Source organism: Maylandia zebra, linkage group LG23 (assembly GCF_041146795.1).
Source record: "Maylandia zebra isolate NMK-2024a linkage group LG23, Mzebra_GT3a, whole genome shotgun sequence".
Lineage (NCBI taxonomy): Eukaryota > Metazoa > Chordata > Actinopteri > Cichliformes > Cichlidae > Maylandia > Maylandia zebra.
The window spans coordinates 18,154,876-18,179,533 of record NC_135188.1 but is presented as its reverse complement, the minus strand read 5'-3'; the positions used below and the strand labels follow the sequence as shown (position 1 = coordinate 18,179,533).

Below are 24,658 nucleotides of genomic sequence, written 5' to 3'. Positions count from 1 at the left end.
TTCATTTTTGATGCAATGTTTTATTACAACCCCCCCACCCCCAAAAAACCTAATGTCTATCACCAAATTACACCAGATTCACCACCAGAACTTTGAACTTTGTATCAAACTTGAAAACTATCACAAACTAAACAGATACACAACATATCCAATTCTATACAGGCATATTTATATATTTATATAAATATTATAATAAAGCCGTTACCTACATAGTGTACCAAATTCTACCTTGATATGTCTTTGAGAAAAAGGGAAGACTAGTTTCAATAAGTTAATGCAGTCTTTGCAATGTATTAGATATGTTATTATAATGCATGCCACTTAATACAAACATATTATGGTCAAAACCCCATTAAAAATTACTTAGCCAATACTTTCCCCTTATGTCTGAAACATTTTCAAAAATGATTGAAACAGTAAGAGCACGTGGACAGTGTGGAAAAATCACACTAAGAAAGAGAAATCAAACATTTTCACGAGCTCAGACTTGTTGAAAATGCAGAGGAGCTGGTTGTAAACTAAGCTTCAGGAACAAACATTGTACTAATATTCACTGTAAAGCTTTGAGTTGATAAAGACAGAAAAACAACATAATCGTAGCTTCCATCTTTAAAGGACTGAAGAGGAAAAAGTTTACAAGGAATCATTTAGAACAGTTTAAAACATCAACTGATTGAATCCGTGAATCTGAAAACATGTTTCTGAGTAAAAGAGACAGACATGTACAGACTGAACTATCTGTTCAACAGTCAGAGTGTTTCTCTAACAGGGGGACACTCTTTATACTCAACTTGGCAAAAAGACACTGAAGCACCAGGCCAAACATAAAAACCAGGATAAAGAGGTTCAGTGAATGTGGTGTTGAAGGTGTGGAGGTGGATCAGAGTGTGAGAGGAGACTATGTAGTAGGACAGAGTGCCAGCAGGCCAGTCCACATACACTGCTACTCTGTTAGAGACGGAAGGGGAGGAGGAGATGGACTTTGATTTGTTATTATGCCAGATATGACGAGGACCATCATCAGAGCACCTCAGACTCCAGGACTGCTCATTAAATCCAAACAAACAATCTGTACTGTCTCCTTTCCTTCCAATTCCTCTGTAACTCACTGATATATGAACGTTTCCTCTCCAGTCAACCTCCCAGTAATAGCGACCAGTCAAACCATTTTTACACAGCAACTCTGGGCGGATATCAAATCTGTCTGGATGATCCGGATATGAATGAACTTTGTCCACACCTGTCACCTTCCTGTTGTTTTCAGACAGTTGGAGTTTTCTGTTTACGGTGTTTGTGTCGATTATGAGTTGACAGGAATCTGATGGAGAGAACAAACACAATCCAGCTGCAGTTATTGATCCATCATCTGTTTATTGATTGACACTTTCATGATGACTTCTGACATCAGAGATGTGAATGAGTGATGTGACAGTTTGAAGAGGTTGAATGTGTACTGCTTTGTTTTCATGAATCACATTAAAAAGACACTTACACTTCCTCAGACCTGGTGTCAACCATTGGACTCCAGCAGGCTCCACCCTGAAAGGAGGAGGGAGGTCAGTCCAGCACAGTCTCTTTCAGCATGGACACATGGACATTACATCACTCTCATCCACGTACTGTTAGACACTGATAGAGGAACAGTCCAATATTTTCACAAATACACTTCAATCCATACCTGGATCAAATTCCTGATGATTTGGACTGATCCTGAATCTTTCAGTGCACCACTGTATTGAATGAAATATGACTGATTCAGACTGTGACCTTCATTATCTTTATATTCCCCTTCTGTTTAGCTGGAAAGGACACCTCCCTGCTCTGATTCATAAACTTTAATCTGATTTAATTTATAGTGTTTAACAGGCCTTTTACAGTTGAGTAACAACGGTCACTACAATGTGTCTGGAAAATACATTCCAATCAAAACGTTAAGACCACTTGAAAAATGGGAAAAAGGGCATCTACTGCCTGGAACTGTTGTCCTTTTTTTTTTTTTTTTTTTTTTTAAATAAACTTCCCTTGCCATCCATCTCGAAAGGTTTTCAGTTGGATTTAGATCAGGGGAATACACAGGGTAGTCCAAAAGAGTGATGCTATTCTTCTAGAAGAAGAACCTTCTCCTGCAGGCATTGTGTACTGTAGCGTTGTCCTGTTGAAAAACCCAGTCGTTAACACACAGATGAGGGCCGTCAGTCATGAGGAATGCTCTCTGCAACATCTGGACATAGCCAGCGGCTGTTTGATGCCCCTGCACCTCCTGAAGCTCCATTGTTTCACTCAAGAAAAAAAAAAAAAAAGCACCTCAGACCATTGGCGCTCCCTCCACTATGGCATGTAGAAAACATCTCAGGTGGGATCTGTTAATCATGCCAGTTACGTTGGAAACCATCAGGTCAAGATAAATTTTTTTCTCATCAGAGAATAAAACTTTTTTCCACCTTTTAATGTCCCATGTTTAGTGCCCGCTTACAAAGTCGAAAGGGTCAGTTCTGGAAACGAGGCCTTTGAATAGGGGTGGGCGGTGTAAACGGTATACGGTTGAAACAATATAAATTTGGGCAACGGTAGAGATTTTGACTATACCGCTCTACCGCGATAGAGCATGTTGATGGCGTCATCAAGCTGCGCCTGTTTTGCTCGAAAGCAATGTAGCGGCTACAAACAACATCATCTGCAAATTATGCCGGGCGACAGTAATCGCAAAGAGACGAAGCACTTTTGGAAAATGAGGAAAGCCGAAACCTAAGCTTCGTCCACTTTCCTACCATTGATTCATTAATGCTGAATTCTCTCACAGCTGCTCTATTCCCGTGTTGGTGCAGTATATTAATGACTAACCTCGTATTGTGGCTGGATTATCTCAGCTGTTCTCCCGACTGAAGTTTGGTCCGTTTACAGCATCCTGCTATGTGATTGCCCCTAACCACCAGAAACTCTCACTTTAACTTTCATCGAGTGGAAAAAAGTTAGAGCTCATCCTCCAGCTTCACTGTGCTAATGTAATGCTAACATAGCTGTGTAGCTAGCGATCACGTAGCATCATTATATACCAGCTAGCCCAACTTCAGTAACCCTACAAACGTCACTACTGTTTAGTTTTCTGTCTTCATTTATGTTGAAAGTGATAGCAGAGCTGTACGTTTGAATTTTTCAGAAATCTCTCAGTCAGAACATGCAATATCATGTTTAGGTGGAAGCTAGCGAGCTAACTTTCTGCTAACTTCTAACTCTGTCAAATGTAATAAATTCTGTTTTCATGTATGCCTGGATGTAAAACTTAATCGTTACACCTGGTAAAGCAGCAACGCTGATTATTTTATTAAAGATGAAAGAATTTAGACAGTTTTTGACTCTCAGTGATGCTGCAGTGTTTGTTTCACTTTGGGACCTGAAGCAGATGGAGTTTTTCCTGACTACGGTAGCCGTAAATTTTTTCCCCCCACTCTGTCTGAAATTTTGTGGGGAGCCACCTGTTCATAGTCAGTTTCTAGTGAAATGATGTTCTTTCCACTTCTGGATTTATGGCCCCAACAGTGCTCCAGCATTTTAGAAATTCTTCTGTAACCAATGCCATCAGTATACTTTCCAACAATAAGATTGTAAAGGTCTTGAGAGAGGTTTTACCCATCATGAAATGTTTCTTTTGTGACACCTTAGTAATGAGATGCCATTTTATAGGCCATTAGTTGGGACTGAACCAGATGATATTAATTTGCATAAAGTGGTAGGACTGCTTTGTTATTATTGATAAATTTAGATTTCAGCTGGTGTCGTAAATTTGCATGTCTTTTTGCACCTTCCTTTCTTCATGCGTTTCATACTTTTTCTTACCCTCTGTAATTTCTCTTATTACATTTCGTCCATATTTACTGGCCTGTAAATAGACATGAAGTCCTAGCCTGATGAGGTAGCTCTTCTGTGTTGTACCATTCATTTAGCCAGAGCAGTTCCATATTTTAATATTTATTTAATTTTGAACTTTGAACGTGTTCAGTTGTTTGTGTAGGTGTATATTAGTATTTACATCATGATTATTAACTCACTGATTACAGATTAAATGACTTGCTAATGTGGAAATCATATCCACCAGAAGAGGCTTATTTTTGTTTGAGCTCTGAGTTTACATAATGCCTAGTATGTACAGAAAACAAAATTACATGGAAGGTGGTTTGACTGCAGTGAACTGCTGGTCTTTATCTTTCTGCTCCCAGTGAAAATTCTTTAATTTCACTCCATGGATTAAAATAACATTAAAAATATTTTTAAATTAAAATTAAACTGTTTCCCCACAATGGAACCAGAGGAGGAACCACAGTGAGACAGTAAATAAAGCAAACATAAACCTTCTCAATCATCATGTTTTGATGAGAACAAAAAGTGGGATAACTGTACATAATAATTTAAAAAAATCCTTAGCAGCACCAAAAGTTCTGACTGTGCTAATACTAAGCTTACATACTAAGCTAAGCTTAAAATGTGCCAAGAATGCAGGTAAAGCTGCTATTAATACTAATCATTAACTATATTAAAAGAAGGAAAACTATACAAATGTAACTACGTTAAGATCTGTGTAGTATGAAAACTATTGTAGATAGATCTGTGTAAATAAATTAATTTACACAGATCTATCACCCTTTCAAACTGCTCATGAAGCACGTCATGACCTATTTGAAATCTGCATATATCATGTGGCGATGGCGCATTCTGAACCCCTATTTTTCTCTTACTTCTAAAAGGCTCTGGAATTAACAAAAGACAAATACAAATGCTTGAATTTGTTCAAGGAAGCAGGTAGGAACATTTCAACTCATCTATGAAAGTGAAGAATGACAGCTGATTAAAGGACCAGTCATTGCTCTACAGGGTGGGCCATTTATATGGATACACCGTAATAAAATGGGAATGGTTGGTGATATTAAAGTCCTGTTTGTGGCACATTAGTATATATGAGGGGGCAAACTCCTCAAGATGGGTGGTGACTATTTAGAAGTCGGCCATCTTGGATACAACTTTTTTTTTTTTTTTAGGAAGAGGGCTATGTGACACATCAAACTTATTGGTAATGTCACAAGAAAAGCAATGGTGTGATTGGTTTCAACATAACTTTATTCTTTCATGAGTTATTTACAACTTTCTCTTTGTTCACAGCCATTGACATGTCGAAGAGGTTAACACGTGAGGACCGGATCGAAATTGTGTTGATATCTGGTGAACGCAGTAACCGGGTCATTGCAGCAGATTTCAATGCAAGACACCCTACGAGACCACCCATCTCCCATGCTACAGTTAGCAAACTGCTTGCTAAGTTTCATGAAACTGGTTCAGTGTTGGATTTGCCAAAATGTGGACGCAAGAAAACTGTCACTAATGAAGAAACATCAGTGGCTGTCCTAGCTTCATTTAGCAAGAACCCACAGCGTAGCACTCGCCGCATGTCACTGGAGAGTAGCATTAGTCGAACATCCCTTTGGCGGATATTAGCTAATCACAAATGGCACCCTTACCAACTCCAGCTACTGCAGCATCTCAACGAAGATGACCCAGATCGGCGCACAGAATTTGCAGAATGGGCAAAACAAAAATTGGAACAGGACCCTCAGTTCACGCAGAAGATTTTGTTCAGTGATGAGGCAAACTTTTATGTGAATGGTGAAGTTAACAAACAAAACCACCGCTATTGGTCCGACACTAACCCACATTGGATGGATCCCTCCAAGACTGTTGGAACAACAAAAGTGATGGTTTGGTGTAATATATGGGGTACAACGATAGTGGGTCCATTCTTCATCAATGGAAACCTCAAGGCCACTGGATATTTGAAATTGCTACATGATGACGTGTTACCCTCTCACTGAAGCTGGCATGTTTCTTGAGTTTTTCCAGCAAGATGGTGCACCACCACATTATGGGTGCCAAGTCAGAGCATTCCTAGATGAACAGTTTTCTGGAAAGTGGATTGGTCGTTGTGGGCTAGTTGAATGGCCCCCAAGGTCTCCCGATCTGACCCCCTTAGAATTTTATCTTTGGGGTCATCTGAAGGCAATTGTCTATGGTGTGAAGATACGAGATGTGCAGCACCTGAAACTACGGATACTGGATGCCTGTGCTGGCATTTCTCCTGCGGTGTTGCTATCAGTGTGTAAAGAGTGGGAGAAGAGGGTTGCATTGACAATCCAACACAATGGGCAGCACACTGAACACATTTTATAAGTGGTCAGAAACTTGTAAATAACTCATGAAATAATAAAGTTACGTTGAAACCAAGCACACCATTGTATTTCTTGTGACATATTGTCACATGGCCCTCTTCCTATTGAAAAAACAAAAGTTGTATCCAAGATGGCCGACTTCTAAATGGCCACCATGGTCACCACCCATCTTGAGGAGTTTGCCCCCTCACATATACTAATGTGCCACAAACAGGACTTTAATATCACCAACCATTCCCATTTTATTACGGTGTATCCATATAAATGGCCCACCCTGTATATAATGTCATTGCTCTAACTAGAAAAACACCGGCAATGCTTAAAAACAGATAAATGATGACGGTCAGCAGACTTCCAAGATAATCAACATGTCATGGACATAACTGTGAAGTAGTTTGGGTCATTTGGGGGTGATTTTCTTCCCTACTAGTGGTGAGAAGACAAACTGCATGATGCCTTTAAAAGATTTAGGCTTTACATTAATGTGTATGAATTGGGTCCTGTTCCAGAAACAGGTTCAGTGAAAACTCACTCATTTTCTTTCGGACTCCTCCAGCTGTTTGACTCTTGCATTCATTTTTTCATTTGTAAAGTCTGTATCAAAGCTGTGTGTCTGTGATTGTTCATGTCACATCTACAAAAAATGTTTCCAGATCTTCCTCCTCTATCAGACATTCTCTCCATACCTGAGAGTGTCCAGTCTCCAGCGTGGATCCTTCAGCCCACTCGACAGCAGCTTCATTCCTGAGTCTCCTGGATGGTTGTAGCTCAGGTCGAGCTCTCTCAGATGGGAGGGGTTGGAGCTGAGAGCTGAAGCTAGTGAAGTACAGCCTTCCTCTGTGATCAGACAGCCTGACACACTACAGACACACAAAGCAGCAAAACGTCTGTAAACACTTCACTGAATAATAACAATTATTATTATTATTATTATAATAACAACAATTATACTTTAATTACTGTTTTTTTAATACAATAACACGTAGGCTGTGTTGTTAGCCATTAAGGACAAAAAGCAAGGGAATGCTAAGGCAAGGATTAAATGGTGAAGAAAGAATGTTGGAAAGGATTCAGGGGAGGAAATGAGTAAGGCTATGGGTGGTAGGAAAGAGTTACAAGATAACTATAAAAGCACAGCTGATGCTGTGAAGGAAACTCAGAAGAAGGTGGCTGGCGTATCCTCTGGACAGAAGAAATAAGACAAGAAGGCTTTATAATTGGGATGGACCGATCTGATATACAGTATCAGTATCGGTCCGATACTGACCTAAATTATTGGATCGGGGGTCATGGCGTCCACCTGAACGGTAGTGAGACTTCGAGCTCCGACCTCAACGTCCTTTAAGTACGCCTAAACAGCGGTTAAAAGCCAACCTCTTAGCGGCTGCCTCACCGACCTAAGCTTCTGCTTTGATCTAAACAGCCAGGATGCCGACTAAATATAGGTCCAAGCCTAAAACAGCCGGAAAGGATGGATCAGACGACGATCCTAGCAACGAACCTGAAACCGAGAAAATGGAAGGAGCTAGTGCTAGCTCCCAACAGACCGAGGCGAGTGTTTTGGCCGCAATTCAGTCGCTGAAAATTCACTTCACTGCTCAACTGCAAGAAGTTTTAACATCAAACCAAGAAATAAAAGACGTAATTGGAGTGTTTTCAGAGAGGCTCACCTCAGCAGAAACTCGCATCAGTAAAGTTGAAGACGATGTCTCTTCTCTCACAAGTAAAGAGGCTTCCCTTCATAAGAAACTTCAGGAACTCCAGCTAAAGGTGGATGACCTCGAAAATAGAAGCCGAAGATCCAATCTGAGACTCTTTGGATTACCCGAGAATACTGAACAAGGAGAAATTACAATATTCTTGCAAACATGGTTAATGGATGTTTTGGGACGGGACGCGCTCCCATCCCCACCTATCATTGAACGAGCACACAGGCTACAAGGCCGAAACACTCCAACTGGCCCACCTCGTGTGATCATCATGAAATTCTTGAATTATCAAGACAAGATGAGGGTGATGAGAGCGGCACGTCTGAAGGGAAAAATAACGCACAACAGATATCACGTTATGTTTTTCCCTGATCTGTCAACGGAGGTCCAGAAACAGCGAAAACAATACAACCAGGTAAAACAACAACTCCGTGAAATGCACATAAACTTCGGACTGATCTTTCCAGCAAAAATGAGGATTTTCCAACATGACAACAGGCTCCTTTTCCACACACCAGCGGAGGTGGAAGATTTCATACGAAAAGTCCGGCAACAAAACGAGGGATAAACTTCACGCCCACTCAGAAACGCTACCATATCAAATACGTGTAACTCTGATGAACAATTCCAAATTGGACATACAATGGCTGCTGGTGTACAGGTATGATATAGATGGCCTTAGATATATTATGTTTAAATCTTTTCATTCATTTACATTGTGTGGCCACTTCTTTAGTTAATATGGTCGGACCTAAGTTTGAAGCTTCAATCATGAGGACGCTTCATCAGCTCCTTTACATGGATCTGATGCATACCCAAGCCGCAATGACTTTGGGGGGGAAGGTTTTGAGACCTACACCCATGGGAGGTCTCTGGGTTGTTGTTTTTTGTTTTTTTTTTTGTTTATAAGAGATTGTTTTTAAAGTATAGTGCTCTTGAAATAAGAATTTGTGAGCTTCGACAGGAGAGACGAGATGTAGTCAAACCCAGGTCACTAAGGGCACAAACTGTATGAGTAGTTATTCAAATATTGAACTAATTTCCTGGAATGTAAGAGGCCTTAGGAAATATATTAAACTGAAAAGAGTAATGGATAGAATAAAACAATATCACCCAAAGATAGTTTTTATTCAAGAAACACACTTACTCGCGAGTGAAACTGACCGGATAAGGAGGAGATGGCCAGGTCAGGTTTTCTTTAGCCACTTCTCAACATATGCTAGAGGAGTGGCAACACTCATTCATAAATCAGTGCCCATGTGTATGAAAAAAACCATCTTGGACCCTGCAGGGAGATTCATTATTCTACAATGCTCCGTACTGAACCAAGATTTAATATTAGTTAATGTATATGGCCCCAATATTGACGACCCCAGCTTTTATAATAATCTATTCCTCTCTATTGCAGCCCTCCACGGTGAGATTATTATTGGGGGGGACTTTAATTGTACCCTGGAGCCTAGGCTTGATAGATCATCAGGTTTAGACTCCTCCCACCCAAAATCTAGACAAGCCATACAACACTATGTCGGAATTGAATCTTAAAGATACAGTGGGGCAAAACAGTATTTAGTCAGCCACCGATTGTCATCATTTTAGGTGGGGGAACTTGCACAGAGGTCAGTAATTTGCACCAGAGGTACACTTCAACTGTGAGAGACAGAATGTGAAAAAAAAATCCATGAATCCACATGATAGGATTTGTAAAGAATTTATTCGTAAATCAGGGTGGAAAATAAGTATTTGGTCAATAACAAAAATACAACTCAATACTTTGTAACATAACCTTTGTTGGCAATAACAGAGGTCAAACGTTTACTATAGGTCTTTACCAGGTTTGCACACACAGTAGCTGGTATTTTGGCCCATTCCTCCATGCAGATCTTCTCGAGAGCAGTGATGTTTTGGGGCTGTCGCCGAGCAACACGGACTTTCAACTCCCGCCACAGATTTTCTATGGGGTTGAGGTCTGGAGACTGGCTAGGCCACTCCAGGACTTTCAAATGCTTCTTACGGAGCCACTCCTTTGTTGCCCGGGCGGTGTGTTTTGGATCATTGTCATGTTGGAAGACCCAGCCTCGTTTCATCTTCAAAGTTCTCACTGATGGAAGGAGGTTTTGGCTCAAAATCTCACGATACATGGCCCCATTCATTCTGTCCTTAACACGGATCAGTCGTCCTGTCCCCTTGGCAGAAAAACAGCCCCATAGCATGATGTTTCCACCCCCATGCTTCACAGTAGGTATGGTGTTCTTGGGATGCAACTCAGTATTCTTCTTCCTCCAAACACGACGAGTTGAGTTTATACCAAAAAGTTCTACTTTGGTTTCATCTGACCACATGACATTCTCCCAATCCTCTGCTGTATCATCCATGTGCTCTCTGGCAAACTTCAGACGGGCCTGGACATGCACTGGCTTCAGCAGCGGAACACGTCTGGCACTGCGGGATTTGATTCCCTGCCGTTGTAGTGTGTTACTGATGGTGACCTTTGTTACTTTGGTCCCAGCTCTCTGCAGGTCATTCACCAGGTCCCCCCGTGTGGTTCTGGGATCTTTGCTCACCGTTCTCATGATCATTTTGACCCCACAGGATGAGATCTAGCATGGAGCCCCAGATCCAGGGAGATTATCAGTGGTCTTGTATGTCTTCCATTTTCTGATGATTGCTCCCACAGTTGATTTTTTCACACCAAGCTGCTTGCCTATTGTAGATTCACTCTTCCCAGTCTGGTGCAGGTCTACAATACTTTTCCTGGTGTCCTTCGAAAGCTCTTTGGTCTTGGCCATGGCGGAGTTTGGAGTCTGACTGTTTGAGGCTGTGGACAGGTGTCTTTTATACAGATGATGAGTTCAAACAGGTGCCATTCATACAGGTAACGAGTGGGGGACAGAAAAGCTTCTTACAGAAGATGTTACAGGTCTGTGAGAGCCAGAGATTTTCCTTGTTTGAGGTGACCAAATACTTATTTTCCACCCTAATTTACGAATAAATTCTTTACAAATCCTGCCATGTGAATTCATGGATTTTTTTTTCAAATTCTGTCTCTCACAGTTGAAGTGTACCTCTGGTGCAAATTACTGACCTCTGTCATCATTTTAAGTGGGGGAACTTGCACAATCGGTGGCTGACTAAATACTTTTTTGCCCCACTGTATATGGAGATTAAGAAATCCAACAGGGAGAGAATACTCTTGCTACTCAGCCAGTCATAATAGCCGCAGTCGCATAGATTATTTTCTGATTTCAAACTTTCTTATTTCCAGAATTAACAGCTGTTCATATAAAAGTGTGCTTATATCTGACCACTCATTAACTACGCTTAACTTTTCAGTTACAACAGCTTTTAGACGTAACCCTATTTGGCGTTTAAAACCACACTGGCTGCAAAATCAAAAATTTTTGGAATATGTAGGTAAAAATATTGATGACTATTTTTACTTTAATAAATCCGAAACCACAGCCTCAGTAAGATGGGAAGCCTTTAAGGTTTTTATTCGTGGGCAGATGATAAGCTACACCAAAAGCAAAGCAAATAAAAATTATACTGAGATGTTGGACCTCGAAGGTCAAATAAAAGAAATGGAACTTGAGATAAACCTGAATGACTCTAAAGAAAACCAACAAAAACTTTTAAGATTAAAAGCAAAATATGATAAATTAACTACTGAGAAAGCCTCAGGAGGACTCATTAGACTGAGACAGACCTACTATGACCAAGGGGAAAAGGCAGGAAAACTTTTAGCATGGCGCATAAAAACGCTACTGAACGAACAAACAATAAATGAAATTAGAACTGCAGACGAAAACACCACAGATCCTTATAGAATAAATGAACTCTTTGAACTCTATTACTCACAACTATATACCTCAACAGGAGATACGACTCGAGAATCATTAGAATCCTTCTTTGACTCAATAAGTACCCCTTCACTCCTTGAAGAAGCTCGATGTGAATTAGACTCTCAGTTATCTATGAATGAACTGTCGATCGCAATTGATAAATTAAAAATGGGAAAAACTCCCGGCCCAGATGGAATTCCACTAGACCTTTTCAAAATATTTAAAGACAAATTAATATCCCCTTTGTACGACATGCTGGTGGAAAGTTATGATCTAAAAGAGCTTCCCCCTTCCTTGCGTAATGCACTCATAACGGTATTCCCTAAGCCTGGGAAACCGCCTACAAAATGTGAATCTTATAGACCAATCTCATTAATAAACTCTGACGCCAAGATAATAAGCAAAGTACTGGCAAACAGACTTGAACGGTACCTTCATCTTCTCGTTGATACTGACCAGAATGATTTTGTAAAAGGCCGACAAACGCAGCATGGTATTCGCAGAGTACTGAATGTACTTTACTCAAACTCAGAACATCTAGACATGGCTTTGCTTTCCTTAGACGCAGAAAAAGCTTTTGATAGGATCGAACATAACTATCTCTATAAGGTACTGTCTCAATTCGGCTTTGGCAGTTACTTCATGACCTGGGTCAAAATATTATATAATAAACCTATAGCCTCAGTTAGAACTAACAACATCATATCTAGACCATTCTATCTAGGTAGAGGTACACGTCAAGGCTGTCCCCTTTCGCCTCTTCTCTTCGTCCTAGCAATAGAACCATTGGCTATTGCGATAAGGAACAATCAAAATATCTCTGGTATTAGAACAAATAATATTGAGTTAAAAATTGGATTATTCGCGGATGATATTATTTTAATGCTATCTAAGTTAAAGAGCTCAATTCCCCAGCTACTTAAAACAATTAACTCCTTTGGCAAGATCTCCGGTTATAAAATTAATGAATCCAAATCGGCCATCCTCTTCTTTAATCATTCTGAAAGAACTAAACCACCTATTCAAACAACGTTCCAAATTGCCAGAGACAGTTTTACCTATCTAGGTATAAAAATCACTCCAAAAATTAATGATTTGGTACATGCAAATTACTCTCCTACTATCAACTCTGTTGTTGACTTAATCAATAGATGGTCTATGTTGCCAATCTCGTTGATTGGACGAGTAAATATTCTCAAAATGAACGTCCTTCCAAAATTTCTATATCTCTTCCAAGTCATTCCTCTCAGCCCTCCAGATGACTTCTTCACAAAGGCAAAAACAATATTCATTAAATTCATTTGGAATAACAGACGAGCCAGACTGCGTCTTTCGCTACTATATCTTCCGTATGATAGGGGAGGTCTTTGTGTTCCAAACCTCAAACGGTACTACTGGGCTGCACAGCTCTCCGCGGCCTCATGCTGGTTTTCAACAACAACCCTACCCTGGGTAAATTTATAAAGGACAAGTACTACCCCCTTACCACTCAGCACGTACTTGTACTCTGCAAAGTATAAAGATCTGATGAAAGATACATCAAACCTCTTCGTTAAAAATACCATTCGTGTGTGGTTCGACGCACTCAAGTTTAAAAATGAAATGCCAGCACTATCCCAATTCTCACCTATCTGGGGCAATAGGGCCTTTAAACCCGGTTGGAAAGATTTGGGCTTTAAAATGTGGGCCGACAGAGGCCTGTGTAAAGTTGCAGACCTATTTGACAAGGATACCTTACTATGTTTCAATGGCTTGACACAGAAATTTGACATCCCAACCAAACATTTCTTTAAATTTCTCCAAATTAGAAGCTTCATTTCAAAAACCCAAAAATCCCCAACATTGCCCACTCTAAACTCATTAGAGGATATAGCAATAAACCATCAGCTGAAGAAGGGTTTAATATCTCGCTTCTACAGTAACCTCAGAGAGGGCTCTCAAACATCCTCAGAAAAAGAAAGACTTGCATGGTGTCAAGACTTAGAGTGCAGAATAACTACAGAGGAATGGCAAAAAGTTTGCTTGAAAGCCCAAACACAATCTATAAACACTCAATTTAAACTAATCCAGTACAAATGGTTAATGAGAACATATATTACCCCAACATTATTAAACAAATTTGACCCCCAAACTCCGGACATATGTGTTAAATGTGGGGAAAAAGGCACACTGATGCACTGCCTGTGGGAATGCTCAGAAATCCAAAAGTTTTGGAAAGAAGTTTTAGAAGTAATTGCACATATCACAAGTGTCAAATTGAATCTATGCCCTAAACTATGCATCCTAGGAATTTTCCCCGCCGAAATCCAGCTGAGAAAAGTTAACCAAAAAACCACAATCTTCTGCCTGCTACAGGCGAAATACAGCATAGCCAAATCATGGAGATCCACTAGTAGACCACACTTGAGAACTTGGTTATCGACATTGTCAAAATCCCTTGCTTTGGAGAAACTCACGTCCATGATAAAGAGTAAACATGCTTCCTTTAAAAAAATGTGGGGAAATTTGTTATTTTTGGAAAGTGAGGAAATGATCGATAATGAACAGAAATGATTCTATCCAGTTAACCCGTATGGGAGAAGTAGTGCTGCAGCTGTTAAAGAGAACCTGGGGACCCTGCGAGTGCTGGACTGCTAAATAGAAGGACAGGAGAAGGGTTGTGAAATTAAATGGACTGGAACTGAAGAGGACGTAGCTTATCATCGCAACCACTAATTTGGATGCCTCTCTAACTAACTTGACACCCATGGACTAAACTTCAGCCCGAAGCCCTGGAACAATGCACTTAAACCTAATGGCTCACTATGCTATAACTCGTTGGTTTTTTTTCCCTGGAGCACTATCTGTCAACCTTTGTTTTTTTTGGGTTTTTTTTTTTTCTTTGGGGGGGGGGGGGGGGGGGGGGGGGGTATTTTGGCTTGCATACATTTTTTTTTGTAATAATATCTGAATGATTTTCATGGGAGACTATATATATAACTATATCTATGTGTCCTCCGGACTTTGTTTATTTGCGATGTACATGCATTGCTGTTGTACACTCAAGTTTTTTTGCTTTTTTTTTTTTTTTGCTTTTTTTTGTTTTTTGTTGATGAAAAGGCAATAAATAAATCTTTATAAAAAAACAAAAACAAAATATTTTCCTAAATTATTGGATCGGATATGGGTGAGAAATAAAAAATGTAACCCAATCCATTAAATATCACAAAAGCACCTCACAAAACTTGCCACATGGCATAGCCCAGGCAGTGACCTTAGCACGTCGGAGCAGTATTTGTCACATGATAGAGCAGCTGTTGCGTGCGAGACCTGTTGGCGGTGTGGCGTTACTTCACAATGAAAGCATTTGCAACCTCGCTACATGCTTTCAAACCGGCATTTCAGAAAGCTATCCCAGAGAAGTAAAGCAAGTGTGTAAGTTCATCTCTGAATGTTTGTGAAGCATTCCCACGTTAAGCTTAACAACTGATATGTGGAGCAGAGACATCTGTGCGTTGTGATTGTTAAGTCTGACTATACAATGGTTAGAGTCAAGTTTTACTTTGAAAAGAACAGAGTTGCAGGTTAAACAGATTCTTGGTTTGAGAAAAAAAAAAAAAAAACTATGAAAAACACTTTTTCCCCCCCCATACTTGTGTTAAGTTTTGTATCGAAATTATATAAAATTCAACTTAAGGTTAAATGTGATAGAAGCAGCTTACACTGACATTCATCTTGATAAAAGATGTCATGAAGCTGTGTTTGCATTGATTTGTACTGCTTTACACTCTGGATGTCTATTTATGTTAAACTTTAAGTATAAAAGGGTCCATTCTACAACTTGGGTTTTTTTTTTAAGTTGTGAATTATAAACATTATTTTGTGCTGATATTGCACTTCTTTTTTCAGAACTCTTTCTTTCAGAAGAGTTTTAGAAATCTGCATAAAACATGCATTTTAAAATACGTTTTGAATATTACTTTAAATACTTAAGATTTAAAGTTCTGCTAAAGGATTAAATAAAAAGATCAGTATTGCTGAACTGAACAGTATAAATGCACCTTAGAACACACATGCATCAACACTACATATGAGCGGGCGGAGGGAGGTTTGGAGTCTTCACACACCCCTATTCTCTGCTGCCTGTTGGAGCGGGGAGGCTAGGAGGAGTTGGCCATCCGATTAGGGTCTGGAATGTGGGGCTTCCCTGCTGCTCCTGAGTCGGGGCAGTCTGCTTCTCTTCACCCCAGGGAAAAGGGTAACACTATCTGGGTCTGGGTGCAGTTTCCCCCCTCCAGGGGCAAGGGTACCTAGACCTGGGGTATAGAGTACGCTTGGGGAGTGTGATTGTGTGTACAGTGTCTCTTTATGTCTGTCTCCACGTTGGGTGAGTGTTGAGTAATTGCATATGAGAGAATGAGGGTGGGAATGGATGTCTGTATCTGTGTGTGCCTGTATGTCTGTGTCTAAACAGTATGTCAGGTTGGGTATCAGACGCCACCTCTCTAGGGACATCTCAGGCCCTCCAAGGTATGGAGGCCTATCTTCGCCACCACTTCCCCTGCCAGTAGGCAGACGCCCTCAGACATTGGTGCGTTGGTGGTTCTTTGTGTCCGGGGTGGGCGTCCAGGTACACACCAGCTCACTCCTTGGTGGCTGCTTGTCGGGGCCTTCCGGGGTGGGGTGCCCTCAGCCTGGGGCTCGGTCACTCTGGCCCAGCTGGCTGCCGGCGGAGCTCACGGGCACGTCACTGCAACCCCCCCTGGCTTCTGCTCCGCGGCTGCTGAGTGACCCCTCATCTGGGGCTCTCCTCAGCTCTTTCTGGGATAGTGACACGGCTGCCCCTCTGTTGGTCTTCCTTGGTCTCTTGTGTTCTGAGGGCCTTTGGATGTCTGGAGTTTTGATCTCCTCCATACCTGCTTCATGCCCTGGAGGACGGGTCTGTGGCTCCCCACACCCTCTAGCAGATCATTACATGAAGGAACCTTTTAAATACAAGCACGCTCATGTTCACAGGTGTACACACGGGTGCTCACACACACAAACTACACCCTTTTTGGCTCCTACCTCAAAGCACACTGTGCGCTGTCGATCTTATGTGCTGCACAATAATGTTTAATATTTAGTATATGCTGTGATATTCCCATAGATCATCGTGATGTTGTTTATTATGTTGCTCTTTTTTTTTTTCCTTCTGCTCGTTTTCTCTTTTTTTCTTAATTAACAGGCGATCAAGGTGATCAATATATGTATTTTTTGTCTGCTTATTTTGTTTGTTTTTTGCCCTTTATCCCCGTCCTTCAAAAAAAAGTATTGCTGAACTGCGAAATATTTTGGGTGCAGTGTATTTTTTGCATACGAGTGTAATAGAATAGCTTTAGTGTTTTGTCTTTTTAAATTTGGGTATGAACCTATACAAAATGCAGCAAGATATAAAAAAAAAAAAAAAACAGTTTTATTGATTGTAAAATAGACTATATCGGATTCATATCGGTATCGGCAGATAGACAAATTTATGATATCGGTCTTGTATCGGACATAAAAAATTGGTATCGTGCCATCTCTACTTTATAATGGAATTACAATATACACACAAATATTGAAAGAAAGAGGTTAACAAAGGAAAAGGGGGCTAGTTATAGAAATTAAGAAAGACAAAGGTATAGGAAGGTGTATAGCAAAAGAAAAATAGCAAAAGCAAAGGAAAAGACGTGTATGTGTGAGGAAGGATGAAAAAAAGATTTGTATCTTGATCTAGTTTAGAATCAGGTAGTGCAGAGGATTAGTAAGGTAGAAGTGATGGCAGCTAGAAAGAGGATTAAAGGCAGTCCAGATGACATACTCGTATCAGTATGGCGATATCTAGGAGACAGAGCAGTGAACTTTCTGACCAGACTATTTAAAACAATCTTACAGGGTTAGAGGTTGCTTGTTGAATGGAGTAGTATTATACTGTACTATACTGAGTTGCAGGGGTCTTTATCTTTCAATCTAAGGTACCCTACCAGAAGTCTGATAGCTTGAGTGTCCTGCACAGCATCTTTGCTGTTCCTAGAACTGTGCTTTTCTGGACAGAGATCTCGGATGTTGTTCCTGGGATCTGCTGAAGCCAGCCGCCTAGCTTGCGAGTCACTTCATCAATTGCATTGAATACAACTGGGACCCCTGTTACCTTCACCCTACACATCTTCTCGAGCTCTTCTCCGAGCCCTTAGTATTTCACTAACATCTTATGTTCCTTCTTCCTGATGTTGCTGTCAGTATTGCTATGTCTATCACAAGCTATCCTCTATCCTCTGCTTGTCTACCACTACTATGTCTGGTTGGTTAGACATTACCATTTTTTCCGTCTGTATCTGGAAGTCCCGTTTTGATCTCACGACTTCCAAGCCATACTCAGCACAGATGTTTCTGTATACTATGCCGGCAACTTGGTTATAGCGTTCCATGTCTGCCTTGCCTGCTAGCATCTTGCACCCAGCTGTTATGCGGTGGATAGTCTTAGGGACTTTTTTAAACAGCCTGCACTGGGGGTCTTGTCTGGTGCGGATAGACCCCAGCCTCTATGGATTGTTCTGAGAGCTTGTTTTGTGCTGCCATGATTAGTACTTCCGTGCTGTCTTTCAATCCAGCCACTAATAGAATTTCTGGATGTCAGCCTATTCCTCATCTGCCGGTGATACATACAGTGCCTGTCCTTCAATGAGTGCTCCTCCTCTTGCTCCTCTTCCTTCTTGGGTTTTTGCTGCCTGAGGTATTCACTGAGCATGCAGTTGGTTGGGGCCATCTTCCTGATGTATTCATGGATGTTCACTGTCTCATCCTAGACTGTGGTGCTGACACTCACTAGTCCCCGGCCTCCCGGGTTCTGCTTAGCATACACCCCTCAGGGTGCTGGACTTGGGGTGAAACCCTCCATGCATGGTTGATGGAGCTTCCTTGTCTTGATGTCAGTGGCTTCTATCTCCTCCTTTGGCCAGCTTATTATCCTAGCAGGATACCTGATCACGATAGCCTGAATCTTGTTCTTACCGTTCAGCTGGCTCCTCAAGACTTGCCTGACCCTCTGCAGGTACTTGGTCACTGCAGCTTTCCTAGCAGCCTCTTTGTAGTTCCCATTTGCCTATGGGACTCACAGGTACATGTAGCTCTCCACATTGCCTGCGATGTTGCCTTCTGGTAGTTGGATCCCCTGAGTTCTGATTACCTGATGTCTCATTCACTCTCGGTATACAGCTTGATGTCATCCATGTACAGGAGGTAGCTGACAACTGCTCCATTCCATAGTCTGTATCCGTAGCCAGTCTTGATAATGAGCTCACTAAAGGGGTTCAGGCCTATGCAGAACAACAGTGGGGAGAGAGCATCTCCTTGGGAGATCCTGCACTTGATGGTCACTTGTGCTATGGGCTTGAAGTTGGCCTCTAGTGTTGTATGCCACATCCCCACTGAGTTCCTGATGAGTTCCTGAAGAAGCTTGAAATGTACTAAGGGCTCAGAGAAGAGCTCATGAAGATGTGGAGGGTGAAGGCAATAGTGGTCCCAGTGGTAATTCGAGCACCTAGTGCAGTGACGCCCGAAGCTAGGCAAGTGGCTCAAGCAGATCTAAGTATCAACATCCAAGATCTTTGTCCAGAAGAGTGTAGTCCTAGAATTAGCAAAGATATTGCACAGGACCCTCAAGCTGCAGGCCTCTGGAAGAGGACCCAAGCTTGAAGGATAGAATGCCCGCAGGGGCGAGAAGAGAATTATTTATTTATTTTTAAAATTTTTATATGCATAATGAAATCTGGATTATCATTCTACAATTTCTTCTCTTACTGGCCATATTATATTAGATATAGTGTTTAGTTCAGTTTTGAAAGGTGCCTTCATAAACAAAAGGTGAATGAGAAATGGAAAGAATTTAACCAGGTGTGTTCACCTGGAGCTGAATTAGACAAACACTCCAAAGCTGAGGCTGTTTAGATGGTGATTAAAAGTCACAGAAGAATTCTTCACCCTCCTTACGCTAACACAGAGCAAAATCTGTTATGGTCTAGCATGTGGTCTCGGTTCTTGAGACTTTGAAATGCTGTGATAACTTTGTATATACATCTCCTGATTTGTGAATATCAATTATTTTTCCTCAAGTCTACACTGATTTCTTTTGGGGGAAATAATGTTGATCATAATATTTTTTTTCTGAAATAATAGTACGTGCAAATATAAATAATCTGTGCTTTTTAAACAACACTAGTATATTTAGAAATGCCATATTGAAAATTCCTTGCTCTGTTAACAAAAAGCAGTGAAAAGAATGACAAAAACACCAAATGTAACTTTAACTGCCAATAGGTCACTAAACAATTCTATAAGGGTTAGTTGTGAAAAAAATCCAAGTAACATTATAAACAATCTGTGAAAAATTCTGAATTCTGACCTGAGGGTTTCTAGTGTACATTGAGAACTATCCAGTCCTGCAGACAGAAGCTTCATTCCTGAATCCTGTAGGTCATTGTTACTCAGGTCCAGCTCTTTCAGAGTAGAGGAGTGGAAGTTGACAACTGAGGACATAACTTCACAGCTTCTTTCCAAGAGGTTACAGCCACTCAGTCTGAAAAAAGAAAAAACACTTATCATTAAAATATGTCAAGAATTGTTCTCTGTCTTTCATGTGTGTGTGTGTGTGTCGTTGTGCTCTAAAATTCATGGTTAACCAAAACAAAAACCTTTAAATTCTAGCCTTGAGCAAAGTTAAACAAGCTCAATAAAAAGCTCAATAAAACAAAGTTGCCCCCCCCCCCCCCCCCCGTTTCCTTTCTTTTTCTTAAAAAACAAATAAATAAAAAAAAAAAAAAAAAAAAAATCAGCTTTTCGACTCAGAATCATACTTTTAATGCACTGTTAAAGACATCTAAATGTATTAAAGGCACATGTTTATTTATTTATTTTATTCATTATTATTCTTATTATTCACATGAGTACATGTATAACAGAGCAATTTCAGAGCTGTGGACAAAACAGGACAGAGCAACACAACGGTCACCAACTCCTGCACCACTAGGAAAACCAACACAGACAAAGACCAAGGTCCCCCAACTGACTCCGATCGATAAAGATTTATACAATATTCCTATATTCAGTTTCCTGTCCATTCCTCATACATGCCACAATGCCACTGTCATCTGAGTATTTCTGCATGTGGCACGACTCAAATGAAAATGCCACTGTATTTCAAGTCTGCTGCATAAAATGTCGAAAGGAATGGAGAAAGGGTGTGGATGTGTGCATGTAGAGGTGAAGGATGTAAGGGAAGAGCATCATTCACTTCATTGTGTTGTTTGTACACACACTCTCTGAGATCAAGTTTGTCTTTGACATCAGTCTCAGTCAGTGTAGAACAGGGGTCGGCAACCCTGGGCACGCGTGCCACAGCTGGCACGAGAAGGGTTAACTGATGGCACGCCCATAGCTGGATTGGCCATCAGGCATACCAGTGATGGTGATATTGTTAGGTAATAAATATATAATCTTAAATGTTGTGACTGACTTCAAAACAATGTCAGACTCTGTAGTTTTCTCTGGTCCCCTCCCCAATCAGACCAGGAGTGACATGTTTAGCCGCATGTTCTCCTTAAATTGCTGGCTGTCTGAGTGGTGTCCCAGAAACGATGTGGGCTTCATAGATAATTGGCAAACCTTCTGGAGGAAACCTGGACTTGTTAGGAGAGACGGCATCCATCCCAATTTGGATGGAGCAGCTCTCATTTCTAGAAATATGGACAAATTTATTAAACCCCCCAAAATATGACTATCCAGAGTTGGGACCAGGAAGCAGAGTTGCAGTCCTACACGCCTCTCTGCAGCTTCTCTCCTCCTGCTACCCCCCCCCCCCCCCCCCAAAAAACCCATCTCCATAGAGACTGTGTCAGCTCCCAAACAGACAAAAAACAAACTAAAAACCAGCAACAAACAACTTAAACATAAACTATTACAAAGAAAGAACAATAAAGTATCCACATCTGAACCAAAGAGTAAAACAGTGAAATGTGGATTATTAAATATTAGGTCTCTCTCCTCCAAGTCTCTGTTAGTACATGACTTAATAATTGATCAACAAATTGATTTACTCTGCCTTACAGAAACCTGGTTGCAGCAGGATGATTATGTTAGTTTAAATGAATCAACACCCCCGAGTCATTCTAACTACCAGAAATCTCGAAGCACAGGCCGAGGGGGCGGTGTGGCAGCAATTTTTCACACCAGCCTAATAATTAATGAAAGACCAAGACAGACTTTTAATTCATTTGAAAGCCTGATGCTTAACATTGTCCACCCCAGCTGTGAAACTCAGAAACCAGTCTTACTTGTTATCATCTATCGTCCACCTGGGCCTTACACAGAGTTTCTGTCTGATTTCTCAGACTTTATATCTAATTTAGTTCTGAGCTCAGATAAAATAATTATTGTGGGTGATTTTAACATCCATGTAGATGCTAAAAATGACAGCCTCAACATGGAATTTAATCTGTTATTAGACTCAATTGGTTTCTCTCAAAATGTAAAAGAACCCACCCACCACTTTAATCACACTCTAGATCTTGTTTTAACATATGGCATAGAAACTGAACATTTAACAGTGTTTCCTGAAAACCCTCTCCTGTCTGATCATTTCCTGATAACATTTACATTTACAATAATTAATTACACAGCGGTGGAGAGTAGACTTTATCAAAGTAGATGTCTTTCTGAAAGCGCTGTAACTAAGTTTAAGACTATAATCCACCCACTGTTATCATCTTCAATGCCCTGTACCAACATAGAGCAGAGCAGCTATCTGAACGCTACCCCAACAGAAGTCGATTATCTTGTTAATAATTTCACCTCCTCACTACGTACGACTCTGGATACTGTAGCTCCTGTGAAAACTAAGGTCTCTAATCAGAAGTACCTGACTCCGTGGTATAATTCTCAAACACGTACCCTAAAGCAGATGACTCGTAATCTGGAGAGGAAATGGCGTGTCACAAATTTAGAGGATCATCATTTAGCCTGGAGAAATAGTTTGCTGCTTTATAAGAAAGCCCTCCGCAAAGCCAGAACATCTTACTATTCATCACTGATTGAAGAAAATAAGAACAACCCCAGGTTTCTCTTCAGCACTGTAGCCAGGCTGACAAAAAGTCAGAGCTCTTTTGAGCCAACAATCCCTTTAACGTTAACTAGTAATGACTTCATGAACTTCTTCACAAATAAAATTTTTATCATTAGAGAAAAAATTACCAGTAATCATCCCACAGATGTAATATTATCTACAGCTACTCTTAGTACCATTGATGTTAAGTTAGACTCTTTTTCTCCAATTGATCTTTCTGAGTTAACTTCAATAATTACTTCCTCCAAACCATCAACGTGTCTTTTAGACCCTATTCCTACAAAACTGCTCAAAGAAGTCCTGCCATTAATTAATTCTTCGATCTTAAATATGATCAACCTATCTCTAACGATCGGCTATGTACCACAGGCCTTCAAGCTAGCTGTAGTTAAACCTTTACTCAAAAAGCCATCTCCATACCCAGCAGTCTTAGCTAATTATAGGCCAATCTCCAACCTTCCTTTCATATCAAAAATCTTTGAAAGAGTAGTTGTCAAACAGCTAACAGATCATCTGCAGAGGAATGGTTTATTTGAAGAGTTTCAGTCAGGTTTCAGAGCTCATCACAGCACAGAAACAGCTTTAGTCAAGGTTACAAATGATCTTCTTATGGCCTCTGACAGTGGACTCATCTCTGTGCTTGTCCTGCTAGACCTTAGTGCAGCATTCGATACTGTCGACCATAATATCCTATTAGAGCGATTAGAACATGTATTACAGGTACTGCACTGCAGTGGTTTGTATCATATCTATCTAATAGACTCCAATTTGTTCATGTAAATGGAGAGTCCTCTTCACACACTGAGGTTAATTATGGAGTTCCACAGGGTTCAGTGCTAGGACCAATTCTGTTTACATTATACATGCTTCCCCTAGGCAGTATCATTAGAAGACATAGCAAACATTTTCACTGCTATGCAGATGACACCCAGCTCTATCTGTCCATGAAGCCAGATAACACACACCAATTAGTTAAACTGCAGGAATGTCTTAAAGACATAAAGACCTGGATGGCCGCTAACTTTCTGCTTCTTAATTCAGATAAAACTGAGGTTATTGTACTCGGCCCTGAAAAGCTTAGAAATATGGTATCTAACCAGATTCTTACTCTGGATGGCATTACCTTGGCCTCCAGTAACGCTGTGAGGAACCTTGGAGTCATTTTTGACCAGGACATGTCCTTCAATGCACATATTAAACAAATATGTAAGACTGCATTCTTCCATTTGCGCAACATCTCTAAAGTTAGAAATATCCTGTCTCAGAGTGACGCTGAAAAACTAGTTCATGCATTTATTACTTCCAGGCTGGACTACTGTAATTCATTATTATCAGGATGTCCAAAATACTCACTGAAAAGCCTTCAGCTAATCCAAAATGCTGCAGCAAGAGTACTGACAGGGACTAGAAAGAGAGAGCATATTTCTCCGGTTTTGGCTTCCCTTCCTTGGCTTCCTGTTAAATCCAGAATTGAATTCAAAATCCTGCTCCTCACATACAAGGTCTTAAATAATCAGGCCCCATCTTATCTTAATGACCTTGTAGTACCATATCACCCTATTAGAGCACTTCACTCTCGCTCTGCAGGCCTACTTGTTGTTCCTAGAGTATTTAAAAGTAGAATGGGAGGGAGAGCCTTCAGTTTTTAGGCCCCTCTTCTATGGAACCAGCTTCCAGTTTGGATTCAGGAGACAGACACTATCTCTACTTTCAAGATTAGGCTTAAAACTTTCCTTTTTGCTAAAGCATATAGTTAGGGCTGGACCAGGTGACCCTGAA

The 24,658-nt window shown here is 40.7% G+C and overlaps 1 protein-coding gene across 2 annotated transcripts in view; it reads right to left on the bottom strand.

Annotated features, from left to right (window-relative positions):
• The window catches only part of LOC101484409 (NLR family CARD domain-containing protein 3), a 44,862-nt gene continuing 20,204 nt past the window's right edge, over positions 1-24,658 (bottom strand). For both annotated transcript variants that reach the window (XM_076879874.1, XM_076879875.1), the window contains 4 exons: positions 20,165-20,338; positions 6,899-7,072; positions 1,493-1,539; positions 1-1,318 (listed from right to left, as the gene is read on the bottom strand). In XM_076879874.1, the coding sequence (XP_076735989.1) occupies positions 750-1,318; positions 1,493-1,539; positions 6,899-7,072; positions 20,165-20,338 (964 nt within the window). In that variant the 3' untranslated portion in view covers positions 1-749. The remainder of the gene's footprint in view (positions 1,319-1,492; positions 1,540-6,898; positions 7,073-20,164; positions 20,339-24,658) is intronic.